This window comes from Doryrhamphus excisus, chromosome 11 (assembly GCF_030265055.1).
Source record: "Doryrhamphus excisus isolate RoL2022-K1 chromosome 11, RoL_Dexc_1.0, whole genome shotgun sequence".
Lineage (NCBI taxonomy): Eukaryota > Metazoa > Chordata > Actinopteri > Syngnathiformes > Syngnathidae > Doryrhamphus > Doryrhamphus excisus.
The window spans coordinates 13582419-13603095 of NC_080476.1; the positions used below are offsets into that span (position 1 = coordinate 13582419).

General features: G+C 43.4%; 2 protein-coding genes across 4 annotated transcripts in view; both read left to right on the plus strand.

Annotated features, from left to right (window-relative positions):
* The first annotated feature begins 1 nt into the window (after window position 1).
* On the plus strand, window positions 2-9189 carry akap10 (A kinase (PRKA) anchor protein 10). 2 transcript variants are annotated; one of them, XM_058086915.1, is made up of 15 exons: window positions 2-253; window positions 1831-1878; window positions 2383-2568; window positions 4072-4545; window positions 4645-4743; window positions 4858-4942; window positions 5223-5346; window positions 5843-5979; window positions 6522-6666; window positions 6740-6907; window positions 7096-7205; window positions 7916-7998; window positions 8088-8140; window positions 8213-8305; window positions 8366-9189. In XM_058086915.1, exons 1-15 carry the CDS (start codon window positions 232-234, stop codon window positions 8369-8371), a joined length of 1833 nt encoding a protein of 610 aa, XP_057942898.1. In that variant the 5' UTR covers window positions 2-231; the 3' UTR covers window positions 8372-9189. The 2 variants fall into 2 exon arrangements, with proteins under 2 accessions (XP_057942898.1, XP_057942899.1); XM_058086916.1 differs by having other exon boundaries at window positions 7919-7998.
* Window positions 9190-9991: 802 nt separating this feature from the next.
* The window catches only part of LOC131137944 (LHFPL tetraspan subfamily member 7 protein), a 73378-nt gene continuing 62692 nt past the window's right edge, over window positions 9992-20677 (plus strand). For both annotated transcript variants that reach the window (XM_058086421.1, XM_058086422.1), the window contains exon 1: window positions 9992-10623. In XM_058086421.1, the coding sequence (XP_057942404.1) occupies window positions 10234-10623 (390 nt within the window). In that variant the 5' untranslated portion in view covers window positions 9992-10233. The remainder of the gene's footprint in view (window positions 10624-20677) is intronic.

Consider the following 20677-nt stretch of genomic DNA (forward strand, 5'->3'; position numbering starts at 1 on the left):
CCCACAATGCAGCTCTCCTTGCATCCCGGAAGTCGGACGTTTATTGACAATATGGCGGCTGAACTGGCTGTAGACTTGGACAAAATTGGAATTTGACAGCGCTCGCCGGGTGTACGCTGATACACCATTTCCACCTCAGGAGTGTACACACTAGATATATTTGAATGAATGGACTTGGCAAACTGCGGGATGGTGTCAGCGAGCTGAAGAAACGTTCAGACTAAACCCGTCATGTCGTTTTTCAAGCGGAAAGGTGAGGAAGCTCCCTCTCTCAGCCGCGACACCAAATGTAGCTAGCTGATAGGAAACACCCATTAACATGTTTCTTTGCTCAGGACATCTTTATGTCTTATTTTGTCAGAAATGCTTGATTCATGGTCGCCTTTCAATGGTTAGCTCAGTGGAGGCTCTCATCATTCTCCCCTGATCGAATGCAGCAAGGACGATCAGAAAATACAACCGAGCAAACTACAACATTGATTATTCATTAAAAATGTTCTTTAACAACTATCTTAGCTTATATGCCGTCATATTTAATATCAAATACTTTATTTACAGTCGTATTGACGGGGCCGGTAAAGGTAGAAAGCGAGTTAAGGAGTTACCCACAGCAAGTATCAAACAAGGCTACATTGAAATTCCACGTTTGGAACTAAAATTACTTTTAGAAGTCCTGAAAAGTGAATTAATTGGACAAGAAATCTAGTATCACCGTATACGTCCTTGGTCCCTTGGTAATAGTTATGGTTTCCTTTATTTCCAACATACATGTCATCATGTCTGAAAAGCAGTAGAAAGAAGCATGATTTATTTCATCCTTCTGCTTCCATTTCTGTGTCATCATAGATAACACTGAAATTCATTAAAACTGGAATTCCTGTAGGTTTATTCAGCAAGTCACTATGGACACTGGTGGTCTTTCACTGCTAATATTCAAGCGGAAAATGATTTATTTTCCCAAAGGACAACCGCAGTAAAAGCAGCTGACTCTGCATGAGGAAGTGTGAAGAAAGACCTCCGTGTCATGCAGCATAGTGACCACTGAGGCTTTTTGGGAAGTGTTTTTTTTAGGGCGCGATAATGGAATGTTTATGCAAAGTGTTTGAACTCATTGTGTGCTTCAACAGTGCAGGCGAATCCATTCTTTACGAGGAGAAGAATGACATTGTTTAGCTGTCTGCTTATGTACATTAATTGTTATTTGCTTTTTCCATGACATTAGTCTTTGAGCAAGTGAACCAAATTTGGACTTCATGGCGCCACAGTAGGGTACCAGTAAGCCATGGAACTTATTGTGATGTAGAGTAGAACCAGATACCGTACACATGTCTCTATAATCTCCTCCCTTGCACATTCGCCATTGCATCACGTGCATCATACCCACTGTGATAAGTTGTTTTGTCAGCCATATTGCCTGTTTGTTTGAATCACAACTATATATATCCCGCTTTTGTTGCAATCACAAGGTGCAGCTTTTCCAATCCCTCAGGCTCTTGGCCCCTCAGTGTTTATGTGAAGATATGAACGCAGGCTCAGACTGTGATGAGTGGTTTCCAACATGTCTGCCACTTTGCTTTCCTCCTAACACCTCTCAATGTTGACGCGTGAGAGGCACTGAGAGGCCTTTTCTTGTCCCAAGTACAGCCTCTCTTTATTTGCATTGCTTCTTGTTTTTGCGCATTTCTTGATGGCGTGAGGTAACAGGACATTATTTGTAGTCTTTCTGAATGACGACCCTTTACCCTCCGTCCCCAACTCCCCGTCTCGGCTTTTGTTGTGAATGAAAGTGCTTCTCCCGTTACAGCAATGTTCTCGTCTGTCTCCCTGCAGCCAAAAGCAAAGAAGCCGAGAGAGTGACAGATGCAAAAGTCAACAGAGGTGAGTTCATCCTTGAGCTCATCCGTGAAGCTCCAAGAGCCCAGAGAGTGAAAGTTTGTATTTGTGCATTTGCAAACACATGGTTTATTGGTGGGGGAGTCGTGAGTGGGAGGGTAAGGACGTTGAGTGGGGACTTAAGGTGCCGTCTATCTGACAGAGAGCTACACATATCCACTGGAGAAGAACGACTCGCAAACACTCCCTTTAAATAGAAGAAATTTGAGAAGTTTGACTTGGGGGAAAAAAAAATAAAAATGAAAAAAAAACCTGCTACCAAAGCAATTGAGAGGCACTGTTTCAAAATGTCTGACTGCACACCAGTTGACCTATTGCAATCAAAGAACAGTCTGTCCTCTCAAACACGCACGCTTTCCTTCCTAAGCCTATTAATTCTCCAGGAACTCGTTCATATTTCCATCACCTTCACGTCAAGCCACACGCATTTTTCAACTATTTTATACGTCTTCCCCGTCTAATGTCGTGTCGTCTGTTCACCGTCGGCAGGCCAAGTCAGCCCTCACTCGCCGTCACTGGCACTGAAGAACAACCATGCCGTCCAGGAGGCCGCGGGGCCCAGCCATGTGGCCATCAACGTCATCTCTGCCAACATGGACTCCTTCGCTCGCGGCCGCACGGCCATCCTCAAGAAGCAGCCCAGCCACATGGAAGCTGCGCACTTTGGCGATCTCGGTATGGAGCCGAAATTATTTTACTGTCCGCACCTTTTTAATATGAAATATGTCACATGATCTTGCAAGATTAAAATGTAAAGGCAAAGTTTCTTGTTGAGATAAAAAAAAACTGGTCACTACGCCCGGGATGATAATTATTGAATTAATTAATCTTACAATAAAAAAAAAAGAATGAATTGCCAGCACTAATATATTGCTACTATGGGCACGCCTGTCTGTTTTCCTCGTCTCCCGCCTCCAAACAGGCAGGAAGAGGGTTCGCTGTGTGCGTTGGTTTCAGCACCTTGGCGTGGTTGACACATAGAACAACAGCATGAACAGAGTGAACCCTCTCTCTGTCTGGGTGGGTGGAGGCGGGGGCTGCTAGCATGCGCACAGAGTGTTATGTTGTATCTTGTGTGTTATCGTCTCGTCTATCTTGCATTTCTTTTACAATCGTCGTTAGCAAGCAGGTGAACGGGAGCGGTTTCTCCAAGGATGAACATAATCGTCCATAAACATAATCGATCCGTTATTTTTATTTTTAGTCCAGTGATTGAGTCCCCTGTCAGTCATTTATGTAGATAGGATATTTAGCTGAGGTATGGCAGGTATGGCATGCTGGATGGCGGGTTGTCCGGAGAGTAGCAACACATGCTGTAGGTGGAAGAACCTGCACCACCTGTTGACCGAGCTCCTTCTCTCAAACCAAAGGAGGGTCAGTCATTAAAATCACCTGCATTAGTGACCAACTGGAAAGAAAACCTGCAGTGTCTCTTCCCTCCATTGGTATGCTCCATTTTGATGACGTCCCAGCAGCCTAGCACTGATCTGGGTAGCACAACCGAGCTTTTAAAGCGCATGCAGAGGTAGATAAAGCTGCTGAATGCCGATGGAACTCAACTCGACATCGGCCAGCGAACCTGGGGGGGACAGAGCCTTCTCTGTGGAAGTCACTTCCGCCACACGTCCGTGACACTGCTGACCTTGCCACTTTCAAGTTCCGCATATATAACCTACATATGTTCCATCACATCTCCGTCTTTTGGATGTATTCGTTCTGAAGGTCTCACCTTCTACTGTTGTTATGCTATTTTGTATACATGCTTTTCATTGCTTTTACTATGTCAAGCGTGCAAATTTTTGCACCCTATAAAAAATGTATTATTATTGTCAGGAGGTTCCCTACAGCCGCAGCTGTGTGCCAATATTTTAGTTTTTATTAGTGTTCTATGCATGTTTTTCATTGCCTTTACTATTTCAAGCGTCCTTGAGATTTTGCACCCTATAAAAAATTTATTATTATTATAAGGAGGTTCCCTACAGCCGCAGCTGTGTGCCAATATTTTAGTTTTGATTAGTGTTCTATACATGTTTTTCATTGCTTTTACTATGTCAAGCGTCCTTGAGTTTTTGCACCCTATAAAAAATGTATTATTATTATTATTATTATAAGGAGGTTCCCTACAGCCGCAGCTGTGTGCCAATATTTTAGTTTTGATTAGTGTTCGGTGTGTTCTAGGTCATTCCAGTGTGAATTATCAGCCAACCCAGGAGACCCGCTCTCGACTCTCCAAGACCGTGGACCAAGTGCTCCGGGACAACGTGGCCATCCCCCATTTCCTGCGCTTCATGGAGCGGCAGGGCGCCGAGCACCTGGTTCGCTTCTGGCTGGAGGCGGAAAGTTTCCGGTCCAGCAGCTGGGCGCGGGTCCGAGCGCACAGCCTCAACTCCGTCAAACACAGCTCCCTGGCTGAGCCCGTGCCCGCCTCCGGAAGCGGATCCGAGGTCACGGAGCTCCCACGACACAATGACTTCGCCCCGGAACGGAACAGCCCCCCCGAGCAGCAGAACCCCTCCACCACAGAAGCAGGCCTGAGACCCGGCACCCCTTGTGCACAAACTCCAAGCGGGCAGGCTTCCTCCAGGGCTGGGACCCCCTCCAAAGTGCAGTCAAACAACACCCTGCGAGACCTCTCGGACAAACTCATGAGAAGTAAGTCAGATATGGCCTCCACAAGCTGGTCATCAGATTGCTAAAGCTCTCGTGGTAACTAGCAGGAGACGTGTAATGAAAGGTGATGTTTTATTTCAGGTATAGAGAAGGATGCGGTGACCATCTTCACCAAGTACGTCTCTCCTGATGCGGTCCGGCCCATCCCCATCACCGAGCAGACCCGAAACGATATCGTGGGTAAGGTAGACCTCCTTCACGTTCAGTCGGTTTTCTATTGTGACACGCAAGGGATGTAAGAACCATGTAAGAACCACGACCACGTCTTCACTTGGTGTGGTTTCTGTTTCTCAGCTAAAATTTGCGGGGAGGATGGCATGGTGGACCCAAACTGCTTCGTCATCGCACAGTCGGTTGTCTTCACCATCTTAGAGGAACAGTGAGTTATATGCTATCTTCTATCTTCTTCTAGTCCGTTGTTTATTGACTTTCATTGGTTCCAGGCCCGACCGTGGGAAGGGAATTTCTGCCAAGTCGGATTCTCCATTTATTAATGGAATATTTTTGTAGTTTGAGTATCGAAAACCCTGTTAACGATCTTCTTAATACAGTTTTTAAGCAGCATCCCAGCCTGAGTAGATTGTGATGTGTGCATTTAAAGTGGAACCGATGTCCTTTTTATGTGTTTTCCTTGTCCCTCTTCTCGTTTCATTCCAAAGGTTCCTGAGTGAATTCCTACGGAGTCACCATTTCTGTAAATACCAAATTGAAGTGTTGACGAGCGGCTCGGTGTTCCTGGCGGACATCTTGTTCTGTGAGTCGGCTCTCTTCTACTTCTCTGAGGTGAGTCCGGCCTGCACGTTCCCAAACACACGCAGGCTGCAAATCCCGATCACGTTTCTAGACATGTCCTAGTAAGTACTTTGCCACGTACTTGAGTCATATTTGTACATAGCACCTAAATAGAAGGCATGTTTTCAAATACACCGCCGGCAGCCGACTGCAGTAAAACTGTGCTAACTTTGAATTTCTTGTTTTGCTATCATTCATGTTTGAAACCGGTCTTGCAATGCATTGCATCACTTCCTGGGGTTGCATGCGCTTTGTTGTCTTAACAAAAAAAGCCCACAAGATCTGTCACTCATGCTGTGCATATTTCTCAGCAAGTCATTTAGTGTGAACCTTGCAGCAATCCGTCACGTCAAATGTTCCTGCTTGTATGTAGAGCATCGGGTGCACGACAAGGAATCCATAGCCGTGCCGCCATATTCGTTTAGAAGGCCACATTTCTTGTACGATGACGCAAATGTTTACCGATATGATTGTGTGCTGTGTGCAGTACATGGAAAAGGAGGAGGCGATGAACGTGCTGCAGTTCTGGCTGGCGGCGGACAACTTCCAGAACCAGCTGGCGGCCAAGAGGGGCCAGTACGATGGCCAGGAGGCCCAAAACGATGCCATGATTCTTTACGACAAGTACGTGATTTTATTGGTGCTCTGCAGTGTTGGGCCGGAGATGCAGTTACTTTTATGCTAATGCTAATATTGCAACCATCTCTCTGTGTGATGCACTGCAGTTTTACACCATGGAAAACTTTATTACAATTTCAAATTAAGGTTTTATTTGATTTATTTTTATTAATTTGATTATATTTATATATAAATTATATACATTTTATTATATTAATTAATTTAAAAAATATAATTTATTTATTTTTTACATATGTCTTGTGTCTAATTTATTTTAAATTGTATTACATATGGTTTTATTTTATTTTTTATATTTTATTCCTTTTGAATTATATTTTATTTTATTTTTTTATTGAACTTGTGGTGGGGTGTTACTTTTTAAATAATTCATACAATTTATTAACGACCAAGACAAATAATGAATTAAAAAATAGAAATTTAAATGAAAAAAGAAACCTAAAAATAAAAAAAAGAATACAAAATCTGAAAATTTCTGAATTTAAGGGATTAAATTATGTAAAAAATGAAATAATTCCTTCCTCCACCAGGTATTTCTCACTCCAAGCAACAAACCCCCTGGGCTTTGGCGACTCGGTCCGCATGGAGATAGAGTCCAACATCTGCCGAGAGGGGGGGCCACTCCCCGAATGTTTTACCACTCCACTTCGACAGGCCTGGACCACCATGGAGAAGGTACAGAGCCAATTCCCGGGGAAACATCGTGAAGCGTTTCCTCAAACGGCGGCCATGTTTGTCGTGTGTCCAGGTCTACATGCCGGGCTTCCTGTCGAGTAACCTTTACTACAAATACCTGAGCGACCTCCTCAATTCCGTGCGCGCCGACGAGTTTGTGAATGTCAGCACGCCAGGGCAGGGCGGGCCGGCGGACAACGAGCGTTCAAGTTCAAACGCCAGCGAGTGCTCCCAGTCTCAGGTGACCCCAACATTCCCTTCCTTCCTTCCCTCCATCCTTCTTCCCCTCAGGCACGATTCTCTGCTGACATTTCCAGTTGTTTGCTCTTGTTAGCGTCTTTACTAATGCCCAAGAGTCATGATGTGGCAAAGGGGGGGTGGGGTATTCCGGTGTTACACCATATTCATCAACCGCCGTCTCCTCGGCAGTCTGGTGCCAAAAAGGCGGCCATAAAGATCCTGAAAAACTTTGACGAGGCCATAACGGTAGACGTCGCCAGCCTGGATCCTGAATCCTTGTACCAGAGACCGTATGCTGGGTGAGTGTTGCATAATTTGTTATTATTTTACACGGCCTGGCCTGTGGAACAGCTAATTCATCTTAATCGGTTCCAGGCCCGACCCTGATGGGTCCATTTTCATGGAGGATGATGCTATTCTTATTAATTAATTGAATAGTTTTGTAGTTAGAGGGTAGGGAACCTGTTAATGAGCTCCTTTAATACAGTTTTTAACATTATTAGAGCCCTCCAGACATGAAATAGCACCCCTATAGCTAAATATAGTAGACATAATGAGAGAAAATAAGCCGTTAAAGATGTGTTCCGGACATGTGGATGAAGGACGTGACATCTGGGTGGATTACGGCTGCAGCACTAGCCTGTGTTGTTGTTATGATTATGTTGTTATTATTGTGCGTGTTGCGAGACCATTGAAAACAACAACAAGAGCCTGTTGTTCCCGCCAATCAAGTCCGCTGCTTGTGTGTCTGACCGACCATGACTGACACCTAGCGACCAGTATGGAATACCACATAGCATTCATAGCATCCTGGAATTGGTCTTTGAAGGACCTTCTACTTCCATTCCGTTGTCTTCCCTCATCTGGCTCACGGGGGCAGCAGCCTCCGGCCCCCTCCTCCAGTTCCACCAGGAAGTTTTTGTGTTTTTTTAACAACTTATTGGACTCACACTCTGCATTACGTACGTACATTGAGTCCACTGATTGGACTTATTTTTGTTGTGCTCAGAAGAATGACATTCGGGAGGGTAAATGAACTGGGTCAGTTCATCCGAGAGGCGGAACCAGAGCCAGATATGAAGAAATCCAAAGGTACCACGCACTCTGCATCTCTTTTCCTCCAATCAAAGCATCCGTGGGGTTTGTGTTGACCGCTATATTCCACCTCTCCTGCCACGCAGGCTCCATGTTCTCCCAAGCCATGAAGAAATGGGTCCAGGGCAACTCCAACGAGGTGAGGCAACGTTCAAAACACCACCAACGGTGAATATTAGCTAGTGTTGTTGAACGATTTACCGCGTTCAAGGCTCAAGAGGAAATGGCCTGGCAGATCGCTAAGATGATCGTCAACGATGTTGTTCAGCAGCCAAACCAAGACAGTCCCGGCAAGTCCACCAAGGTAACGAAACCTTGCCATGTTCCTTGACATGTGAAAAAACAATATGTGCGTATTTTGTAGTTATGACCCCACCCAGGACTTGACAGCACACGCGGTTCAGCCCACAAGCAAGCACCTACTCGCTCCAACTCCACAACACTACCGAGGTGTACGTGAGCTCGACTGAAGTGCTGGCATCACGTGACCGCAAGTCGGCGGCCTTCAAGCCCGGCTCTTCTAGAGACCTTGCACACAGAAGGAGCATGCCAGTCTAGACTAGACTCCCATCTAGGACCTCCAGAGGATGTCAGACTGAATTATCTCTCGTTTCATCGCAAGACATCTCTTCACACTTTTTTTTTTTTAAAAACATTCCTTGTTTTTAAAAGAACTTCTCTCTTAAAAGATAGCCGAATCAACAGCGTGGGGGCGGGGCCGCTTCCTGGGGTTCCTTTGGCAACTGTTGACCAATGGGAGGCTACCTTTATCTGCAAACGTGACAATGACAAAAGGGAGGCGCCGACGCCTCCTGTATTAAACTTTGCACCTTCACTGAGCGAAGAATAAAAACTCCCAAATGACTTCAAACGCTCCACTTGTGATGGAAAAATCCAAGCTATAAATATACCTATACAGTACATATGTATAATGTAGACTCCCGCTTTATCCCCTATTAAATGTTACTACTTTTTTTAATGGTCTCTCTGTATGCATCTCAGAAAGAACTGGAACTGGAAGCGTTCTCAACTAAGTCACCTTTTTTCCTCTTTTGAGCTTTACTGAGGTGTGGAAAAGAGACAGAAAAGAATCTTGGTACTATGTACCTCTAATGTTTTGCGATATGTATGTGTACCTAATCTAAGTATATTTAAATTGTGTATGATTTAAATACATCCAATATAAAAGGCTTTGCCTCCTGTCTTTTTTTTTGTTATTATTATTAATGACAAAATATATTTGCAGCCGTGTCCAGGTGGGGGCAGTGTTTCTCACAATGAAGTTTGTAATGCACACCGAGGACGGTTCCTGACTGCTTTTATCCTCCCAGACATGAACAAACAACAATAAAGTACCAAGTAAATAAAATAGAATACATTATACGTAGTACATTAGTCAATATTTATTTTTTAATTAATTGAAAACACGTATTTATATTACCTATGGAAAGTAACTGTGTAATTAGAGCTGTGTCCAGGTGAGGGCAGTGTTTCCCATAATTGAAGTTATAATGCAACTCATTGATGATTCCCGACTGTAACCTATCATGGACCTAAACAAACTCTAAGCTATACTTCAGCAGTGTATGGCATACATTCAAAATATTTATTGAATTCGGCCATGTCATTTAATAATAACAGTAATATATTAACTTAGCAAAAAGGTTGCATTACATTTTTTCATGTATTAATCCTAGAGTTCGAACATGCTGCTTTAAATAAAGTCAATGGTCCTTAATAATTAATTAATAGACAAGGGATTTGCTAACTTGATTAACTAGTTGTAAACACGTGTGAATACGTAGTAAATATCGCTAAATACTGATAAATCGATTCCCTTCACAACACAAGGGTTGTCTCCTGACTGGGATTTTATTTTGGAAATTCCGGAAGTTTGCTCAATGATGCAATTGACGTGCTGCACGTGCGCGGAGGCTGCGTGATTGGCTCCAATGAGAGCGCCCATCCACCTGCGCGCACACATGTGGGTGTGACAAGCATTTCGTGGACGCCTGTGCCACATTTGGGTCCTTTCGCTACCCGAGTAGGACACTACCTGACTTGGGCGGAAGTACCAGCCCACCCGACTAGCCGCCGCTGGTGCGTGTTTTTTTTGGGTTTGTTTCATCACTCCAAGAAGCAGTGGGAGCACGCACGCTGTGCGGGACTTCCACGGCGGAGATGGAGTGCTGCTAAGGGGCGCAAGTAGACTTTGGTATCCATGAGGTCCAAATGCATTGGCTTCTAGGACGGGAGAAGAAAGAAAAAGGGGAAGAAGAAGAAGAAGAAGAAGCGGGGCGTGGGAGCGGTCTGTGTACGGGCTTTCCGCCCCACGCTGCCAACATGTTCAGCTGCGTGGGCTGCTTCTGGGTGCTCCTTTCCTCCGCCCTGGTCGCCGTGTGCAGTTTCAGTTTCATCTCCCCTGCCTGGATTGTGAAGGAGCAGCTGAGGAACAACCAGCACCACCAGCAGCACCACCATCACCACCACCAGCAGTCCGGCAAGGACTCGGTGAGCTTCGGCTTGCTGTGGCACTGCTCCGAGTCTCTGGATCACATGTACCGGTGCTACACCTTTGGAGGGCTGGGCAGATTTGCGGAGATCCCGTCCAGTTCGTGGCAGGTAACCGCATCTTGCACACCCGTCCTTCGCTCTTGGGCGATACTCAATATTTGCATATCGATTTGATTCTGATATCAAGTCCATATTTTTTAACTTTACGTCGACCTCATTGAATGATTTAGTCATTTTTGTAGCTAATGTAGCTAATATTATATATATTTTAATGTCAAATTGCATTTTATTTCATACAATTGAGCAAAAATAACACAGGACCGCAATCTATCTGTGGTGGTTGGTTGTTGGGCCGGGGGGAGGAGCTACATGACTCCTGGTCTTCCGCTTTTTTTTTTAAAATGTCACAAGCAAGACGGAGCTGCCTGTGAGTGCTTTTATTAATTTTTTGGGGGGGGCGGGGGGGGGTAATGTTAGTCTCCAAAAGTGTCCAAAAAAAACATAAAAAGTTGCTCCACTTGTCAGCAGTTGCTTTATCGAAACAAATAAAATGGGCTGCAAATAACGGTTATTTCCTTGATTAATTAATTAATTAATTAATTCAGCTCACCGTTTGGATTAATACAGTAATTAATTGGGCCCTAGACCCCGACGAAGGAAATTAAACAATATTCACATGTGAGAGGTCGAGGCTATTTTCATGTTTACATTTAGAAAACATGATTATTACCAAAACAGTTGGCCATTAATTGGATTATCGATTAATCATTGAGGCATGGATTAATTATTGCAGCTTTATTAAATATCACAAAATATCACCAGCAAGGGGGGGGGGGGGGACCCAAACTATCCAAATAAAACACAAAGTCATTATACCCCAACTTGCACCAAAGTTGAGTGTGACGGCCTTGACTTGGCTTTCCCAGATTTAGCCGCTGGTTGGGAAAAAGTCTTTCCAAAAACGGAAGCGCTAAGCAAGTCACCTCTAGAGCGATGATTTATGTATGAGATGGAATTAGCATATGAAAGGGAGATATGAATAAGTTTGGCAGCAAACAACGCTACACGCTTTTCTTGACAACGTAAATAAGAAATAAGTTCAGAAATACATTTACACTTTAGGAACTGTTTTTTTTTTACATCACATTATGATTTTGGAATAAATATTCCTAAGTAAAATGTTTATAATTTCATGGCAGGGGTGTCCAAACTTTTTTCAATGAGGGCCACAAATGAAAGTCGTATTCTATACTGGTCACTAGGTGTACCAGTACTGCAAAGTACTTAAATTTATATCTTATTATGTCTGCTATATTCAGTATTTAGAGTCTAAAGTTGACTATAGGGGTATTATTTCATCCTGGAGGGCTCTAATGTTAAAAAAGCCTACTTAGAAAGTAGTAAACAGCTTTAGAATATTCCAACTATAAAAATATTCCACTTATAAAGAAGGAATTCTACTTTCCATTGGAAAATCACAACAGTCGGCTGGAATGCTTCCACCTGTAGCCCTGCGTCCAGCGGTTGCAACTTCCTGAAGTAAACACAGTACTGGGAAAGCTCATGGCTACCCGATTTACTATTAGAGAGATATGTACTACATACAGTACTGCGAAACTCATGGCTACCCCATTTACCATTACAGAGCGATATGTACTACATACAGTACTGTGTGTAGTATGCTTTGAGGCACGCTGGTTTTAATTGCGGCGCCAGATAACGAATGAGTGATGGCGTTTGACCGTGCCGGTAGCGACCATCTCTTGGATGTGAAGAACACCAGGAACACCTCCTGCACCAGGAACACCTCCCGGTGCAGGAACACGGCCAGATGCCGGGAAAGTCATTTCACCTCTCAGTGAAGCAGAACAAGTTGTACGAGCGGAGAGAAGCCGTTTCTCCGTTTCATGAATTTCATTTGGGATTGCTTTGTTTTAGCCGTCTGCGTTTGTTTCAGCCCTCCTTTGCGGCTGTGACATCATGGCCGCCGTCGCAAAAGAAATGAAAATGTGTGGTTGTGTTGGTCCGCTGTAACAGTCGATTGATTTCACATGGAAATCATGTTATTTCCTCTATAAGAATACAAATATACGCCATTGAAGCATGCAGTAGTTTCCATTGGCCACTAGGTGTCAGTAATTTTCCAGTGAGATGAAAACCAAAGTTGACTTTTATTGCAGGTTTAAATTGACTCTCAATAGTAATAATAACAACTATAATCAAAACGATAACACGGGTTATTGTGTTGGAGCCGTAACTCACAACAACAGGAAACTCAACTCTGAACCCCTTACATCACTTCCTGTCCAACACATTTACATTCTTCTATTTGCTATGTTGAGTAATAGGAATGTTATTATTAATATTTATTATTTTTATGATTTTATTTATCAAAAATATCACAGTCAGGTCTGGAATCAATTAAGTGTGATAAACGAGGGATTACATTATTGATGGACGGAATGAGTGCTGTCGGTATCACTTATTCCGATGAATAATTCATGAATGAAATTTAGGGTAATGTGTTCATCAGCACTGATGGATCGGAGGGGAGTGGACTGAAAGTTGTGGGGGGGGGGGGGGTCAGCCACAAAGAATTGACTGATGGCGTTCAGACGTGGAATGTTTCAATCATTCATCTTGTGGCCCATCCGTCACCAACATGAAGCCAGGGTGAGATGCAGAAGCTCTGATCAGCAGTTACCTGGCAGGCTCCGCACGTCGTCGTCGTCTCCTGGGGGGGGGTTAAGGATGGTGCGACGGCGCTTGAAAAGATGCTGAGTCAGCAGACTCGGGCAGGGGCCGCCTTCCATTTGTTAAGCAGCCTGTCACTTCCGCTGCCTTCTCCGTGGATCCTACGGCTAGTTTATGTATCGATTCAACCGGGAGCCGTGCTCCATTTTCCAAGATAAATGATTCCTCACTCTCGGCTTGTTGCATCGCAGCCCTTTATGGCTCTCTCTGTGTGTGTGTGTGTGTGTGTGTGTGTGTGTGTGTGTGTACACTCCCAGGTAAAACATCCCCTGTTGACTGGGTAAACAATTTACAACTTTCATTTAGAAAATCTGAAATCACTTTCCATCACCGTGCTGACACTGCAGGAGGAGACGCTCCTCCTGATGCTCCTCCTGATGCTCCTCCTGATGACTATAGTGCAGAGAGTCTGGTTAATATGCTCCGCTTTCGTTTCCTCGCCGAAGATCAAACTGTAAAGCTCCTGGGATGCTGCCAAGCATAACTCCCAGCTTGAATCCTTCGCTGAGCGGAGTAGCTTCAGACAAAGTACACAAATCCCGTGTGTGTGTGTGTGTGTCTTTTGTTGACAGTTCTTTTGTCAAGAAAGGTAGAGGTTGGGTCGGACAATTAATGGTAATGGTAATGGTTTAATTTCATTTGAACATGCATCAGATTACAATTGAATGCATCCCATAATCAGTTCCCAGTTCCACATGTCCAAAAGGAGTAGGAAGAAGCAAAGCTTATTAAATCCTACCCCTCCATCTGGTACTTTTACAATCAGTAACTGTTACATTTGTTCACTTCCTGCTTTCTCAATATAATTTATTTTTTTAATTTAATTGTATTTAATTGTATTTATTTTATTTAATTTTAATTTTACTTAATTTTATTTTATTTAATTTTATGTAATTTTATTTTATTTTATTTTTATTAGTAGTATTTTTTTGTCACATACCAAAGTACTCGGTGATATGAGCATCCAATGCTATAATGTGTACCATAGTAAGTGTCAATATAGTGATATATATAGCACATCATGACTGGTTCAAGTCCCTTCATCCTTGTATTTAGCAAATATTTTTGGCAGAGGATTTATGATAACCTGTGATATCTGCTGAGGGCCTAGTAGGACCTTCTCCCAAGAAGAAGATCTGCTACTAAGAAAAACAAATATATTGAGGGCCCGGGTTTGCATGTTCTCCCCGTGGGTGCATGGGTGTTCCAAAAACATGCATTGTGACTCTAAACTGTCAATCGGCGTGAATGTTTGTCCATGCAAGTTAATGCATCACATGATTGTAGATCGTAGCCACTGTTGGGCATGTTACTTTAAAAAGTCATTACTTATATTTAGTTATACTTCTACAAAAAAGTAACTGAGTTGCTCCACTACAAAAGTAACTAGTTACCAGTAAGTAACTATTGCATTACATCCCCCCATTAGGTTTCTGTAGGTTTGAGTTGCTCATACAAGACGTGGACAAAGTTTTTTTTCGGGGACATTAAGTATGATTATGTACGTTCAACGTGTACATTTTGACCTTTGACCTCAACGTTAGGGTTAGGGTTAACCCTAACCTCAAGTAGTGTCTGTACTTCCCTTTGGGTCCTCCTCCCTCGCCATCTCTTGCTATGCTGTATCTACTAACTGACACTTTGGATGTGTGCTAGGCGGCACGGAGGTCTAGTGGTTAGCGCGCAGACCTCACAGCTAGGAGACCAGGGTTCAATTCGGACATATCTGTGTGGAGTTTGCATGTTCTCCCCGTGCATGCGTGGGTTTTCTCCGGGTACTCCGGTTTCCTCCCACATTCCAAAAACATGCTAGGTTAATTAGCCATTCCAGGTATGAATGTGAGTGTGAATGGTTGTTTGTCTATATGTGCCCTGTGATTGGCTGGCCACCAGCCTCACGCCCGAAGACAGCTGGGATAGGCTCCAACACCCCCCGTGACCCTCGTGAGGAAAAAGTGGTAGAAAATGAATGAATGAATGATTGTGCGCTAAGCACCCGCCCACCCAAGTTCTCTGATTGGCTGAAGACGCCATCTTACTAAACCATAGCCAATCGTAGCATAACGGAACGTTTATTTAAACGCCCTTATTCCCATCACTGGTAGGTGAACAACGGCAACAGAACAGAGAAGGTGGGGGTGGGGGGGGGGTGAATCTTCTAATTACAACAGTTGCTTTTCTTGCAAATGTTGATCAGAAATCTGAGGGGAAGGTCAATGTCAAGCTAGTAGCAAGCAGCCCACCCTGGCAAAAGTTAGGACGTCCCTGATGTAGCTCCACCCTCACGTTTAAAAAAAAAAAAAATGGACGACCATGAGCTTTTCCCAGCATTGGTCATTGGTTAAACTCCAGGGCGGCCATACTTATTTTACACTTCACACCCCTCTATTGTTTACACAAATTAATTTGAGTATTTTTCATAAGGTTATAATGTTCCTTTCATCCAATTCCAACACAAGTTGACATTGGCCGCCATCTTATGGATTCCAAGTGATGATTATTATCATCATGTTGGCGACCTGCTGCAGGACGACACGCCGTCGTCACGTAAGATGAAAGAGAGGATGTTTAGGCCGCCTTGCATCATCGTACCCTCGGGCTTTGTTGGCCAGACTCCTCAACATGCGGCTCCTCCCTCCAGGAAGGGAAGTGGTACTTCATCAAAGTGATGCAACCACCAGCCAGAAGCCGGTAACGCAGGTGGCGTGCTAGCGTCTCCTCGTCGTCTCCTCAGCTGAATTTGGGGAGAAGATGTGCATCGTATTACATCGTATGGCGTTGTATTTGTCATGTGACCTGACATGCGCGTGCCGCAGGGTCGGGGAGTTTGCCGCGTTCTCCGCTGATGAGATGGAGCAGAGTAGGAGGAAGCACAAGTAGCGTTTCCACTTCATGTGCATGAATTATGAAACATGCACTCCGGCGCAGCGCTGGTGCGCATCGTGCATTCATTAGCGGCCAACTTAGCCGTGTGAGGTGGAGGAGGCGGGGCCACTCAAGCGCCGCGACATGGATACATCCTTAAAAGGAGATATGATTGGTTCCTTGTATTTCCCGGCCTCAGAACAGACGAGACGAGACAAGTTCTTTGAAAATAATGAGAGGGACACTTATTGTGTCTATTGAGACAATGATGGGCAGACTCACATGCCGGGACACCCAAGGTTTGTGACCCAGGGGATAAGTACATGGGGGTCTTAGCACGTCGGTGTGACCTGAATGTGTATCTTAGCAGAAGTACTTCCAGGATGTATACTGACAGCCAATAGAAACTTTGTAGGAGGGTTGGGGTTCGAACTTGCGGGTTTATAGTTGAGATAATTAATTGTCATGGTTTATTGCACATGGTTGGTCTCTGTGCAGAAGTGGACCAAGTACTCAGTACTCGGTGGGTGTCTGCATCATTTCAGGATTGTTTAGGAGGCCAATATAGAAGCCCAAAAAAGGCCAGCATTGTTAGTCCAGTGAGCGACATCATGCTACACTGCCTTCATGTTTCTAATATAGATATTCTCTAATGAATAGATAATATTCAATAATCAACAATATGGACCAGACGTGTCCAAGGAGTAGAACCAAGGGCCGGAGGGATGACTGGAGAGCAGTGATTCCCAAAGTGTGGGCCGTGGGCCATGGGCGGTACTGCAGGTGGGCCATGAGAGGTCATTAAAAATATGATTAATCTTTGAAAATATAATTTTTAAAATGAATTTTACTGTAAAATATTTATTGGACGATAATTTTTTTTTCTAGGCTTAAGTAATAATTTTTGTTATTGACCTGTCACAATATTTTAGGAACCTTATACAGTTTATGATTGGAACGTATGAAAAGTATGAGAATTAATTAGATTAAAAGTTTGGGCTTCCTTTATCCCCCTGCTTTCATTTCAATCCTGAATCTTAATAATAATAATAATATATTAATATGATTGTTTATTATTATTATAAATAATAAGTTATTAATATTATCATTAGTTATTAATTATTATTATTATTATTATTAATAAAACTTAATAATAAAATAATAACAATAATAACAACTTAATATTATTGTTTATTATTATAAATAATAACAATTTATTAATATTACCATCAATTATTAATTATTATTATTAATAGTAAAAACTTAACAATAATAACAACTTAATATTATTATTATCATTAATTACTACTACTACTACTACTAATAATAATAATTATTAATAATAATAATAATAATGATAATAATAATAACTTACTGTACTGTATAGAACGTCTTAGCATAGCATTGCTTGACAAAAATCTCAAAGTGTCCCTGGCATCCCTTCTGGTTTTCAGGGTTCGGACCCGGGGCCCTCTTGTGTGGGTTCCCTGGAGGTACCCCAGGTCCAGGAGGTACATGCTAGGCTAGGTTGTGTTGAGCGGTCCGTGTGTAAGAATGCGATTGACCCCAGGTTGCGTGCGTCTATAAAAATGGCCGCTTGCGAACGGGACTAAGTGCACTGAAGCATCAATCAGCGGCTGCGAGACGCGAGACGCATTGTGGGCTGTAGTGTTGTTATGACAACACCAGGCGGGACAAAGGAAAGGCGAAGTGCGCCTCCACGCCTCTCCTTCACATCTCCACTGCGTTTCCGTGACTCTTTCATCTCATCTTCCCGTACTTCCCGCCCGTCTGATGCGAGGCGATGGCGATGATGCCGGGCCGCACGTTCCCTCCTTTTCTTTGTCTTGTCGCCGCTATCGGATCTTGGATGATTTTTATAATCACCACTTGCTTTGAAAGCCAGGAAGAAGGAGAAGGAGGACATGAAAGTATCAGTTGCGCAATAATTCAATTGCAGAGACAGGCGAAGAGAAACCTTGCCTGAGGTTCCTCTGCCTTTTGACGACCCGGCAGCCGCCTAGCATCCTAGCATCCTAGCATCCTAGCAGCCTATTATGAGATCTGAATAGATCTGTGGACGGGTTCCCTCCCAGGGCGTCGTCATTAAACCGAGCCGCGAGGGATCCCGCACGTTTCAAACCGGCTATGTGATCCTCTCTTCTGGTCTGATCCACCTTTGTGATCTATAATAAAGGAGGTGAGGGGGAGAAGAAGCGGCGGGAGCAAGTTTGGGGGCTGATTGCCCCCCCCCCCTCGGCGGGAAGATAAAGAGGAAAAAAACATGAGAAATGTTGTTGTTGTTGTTGTTCTTGCCTCTTTTAGTATTCAGCCTTTCAGATGCTGAGGAGGAGGATGGTGCTTGATCTAAAGCCGGGGTGTCCGAACCTTTTTAGGGCTGAGGGCCCTGATGGGGGGGGGGGGGGGGGGGGGGGGGGGTATCTTCCACATTTTAACCAGTACAGTACCAATCAGATGCAGTACTCAAAGGTACTGACTTTCCGTAATATTGTGTGTGTTGACATAAATAAATAAATGTAATATAAATAAATTGACTACACTTACTACAGTTACTATTTACTATAAATAAATACTACTAAAAATTTACTATAATTACTATTTACTATCTGGGGGGGGCTGAGATTTTATCACCAATTTAATACATTTACCACCTCACAAAGAGATCAACACTAAAGACTATAATATGTTTATGCTAACTGGCCATATCCCAATTTTCATACAAAACCATGACAGATTAGCATTAGCATTAGCATTAGCAGTAATCCCTTGTTTTGGGTGGTTAAAGGTTCCAGACCTGTCGGCAAAGTAAGATTCTTTACTTATAAATGGAATATTTTCATCGTCAAAAACCTGTTCTTTCAACATTAGAGCCCTCTAGACATGAACTAACACCCCTATAGTCACCTTTACAGTTGTATTACCTAAAATAGTTGACATAACAAGAGAAAACGAGCCATTTGAGATAAAGAATGAAACGTATGTGTCGTAGTAAATGTGTTTTGAGTGTGTGGAGAACAGGAAGTGGCGTCGGGGCTTAAGGCCACATCAGTCGGCCATCTTATTCGTATATAGTAATGAATAATAATAGAATAATTTTCACCTGCAATAAAATCTTGCTGTTGCGGTGGTCAAGTGTGATGCTTGTCTCACCGAACAATTACTGACCTCTAGTGACCAATGTAGAGTACTACATTTACAATTTCAATGCATCTTCATAATGTGTTGTGTTTCATTTAGTCATTTTTATGCTTGGAAATTATTAATTTAGGCAAAAATATGTCAAATGTGCTAAAATCTGCAGTTTAAAATATTGATTAGGCAATATTCAACCACCAAACAGCATAATTTATCAATGAATAGGTTTGATACGTTCATGCTGTGCTTTGCTTTTTCTCCTTTTCGGGCCAAAAATGATTTTTTGGTGGGTATGCTTCACTATAAAAAAGCTTAAGAACGTATATAGTAATGAATAATAATAATAGAATAATTTTCACCTACAATAAAATCTTGCTGTTGCGGTGGCCAAGTGTGATGCTTGTATCACCGAACAATTACTGACCAATGTAGGATACTACCTATTGTTGTTTTTAATGTTCGCCAGTGTACACATTGACAAAATACGGCATGAATGCAGCATCCCCTCATATTGTCCATATTTGTAGAGAATATGGCGCGTGTGGGTCCTAATGAAACAACTCATAACCATTAACTTTTACGATACGCCATACCTTTCCGCAGCGGCCCTGGCATGCCCCCGAGCGAGTCAAATTGGGTGCAAATGCCCCCTAAATGGGTTGTAATTATGTGTGGATAACTGGGACTGCCCCCCACCCCCTTCCGCAACAGCTGCAGCTCGGGTGCAAGGCAAATGGGATTTAAACACGCAGGCTAATCTTCATCCTGTCAGACAATAACGGGTGGCTTTGACCCGTGAGCGCCACGGAATCGTGCACGAGCAGCGACAACCTCTCACGGCAACATAAACATAAAAAAAAAACAGATAAAAGTAAAGACGACACGCTCTAAGTAGACACAGCTCCTTCATGGAGGAACATAATTGCTTTCCCGCCATAAACACACGGCGGAGCTTGTTGGAGGCTAATAACGCCGCACAAAAACTCGTGCAGCTGCTTTGGGTCGTAAAGGAACGCTCACGTTTCTGATTACATAAAGGAACACAGGAATTCCACCACGCGGTGCAATAACATTTTAATTGTGTCCTCAATTGGGACTGACGAGGTGGAGATCTCATTAAAGAGGATTGGAGGGAAAGCAGAGTACTCCCTCCCTCCCAGAATCGGGGGGGGGGGGGGCAAGAGAAGCCATGGAAACTTAACTGCATTGATCAACGCTGTTTTTTGTTAGAGACAACATTTGGCGTGTTTGTCCGTCACGCAGTAGTCCAGCCTTCCCTGAACTGGGTATATTGTATTATTTGACACGCTATAAACCTTGCAATGCCACCTCCACTTTGTGCTGCCAGTCATGAGATGCTGCTTTCACAGTGGAAGCACAAGTTGTA

Coding starts and splice junctions, on each gene's coding strand:
- akap10 (XM_058086915.1), top strand. CDS start 232: ATGTCGTTTTTCAAGCGGAAAG. Junction 2,569..4,071: donor TGCGCACTTTGGCGATCTCG/GTATGGAGCCGA, acceptor GGTGTGTTCTAG/GTCATTCCAGTGTGAATTAT. Junction 5,347..5,842: donor CTCTCTTCTACTTCTCTGAG/GTGAGTCCGGCC, acceptor TGCTGTGTGCAG/TACATGGAAAAGGAGGAGGC.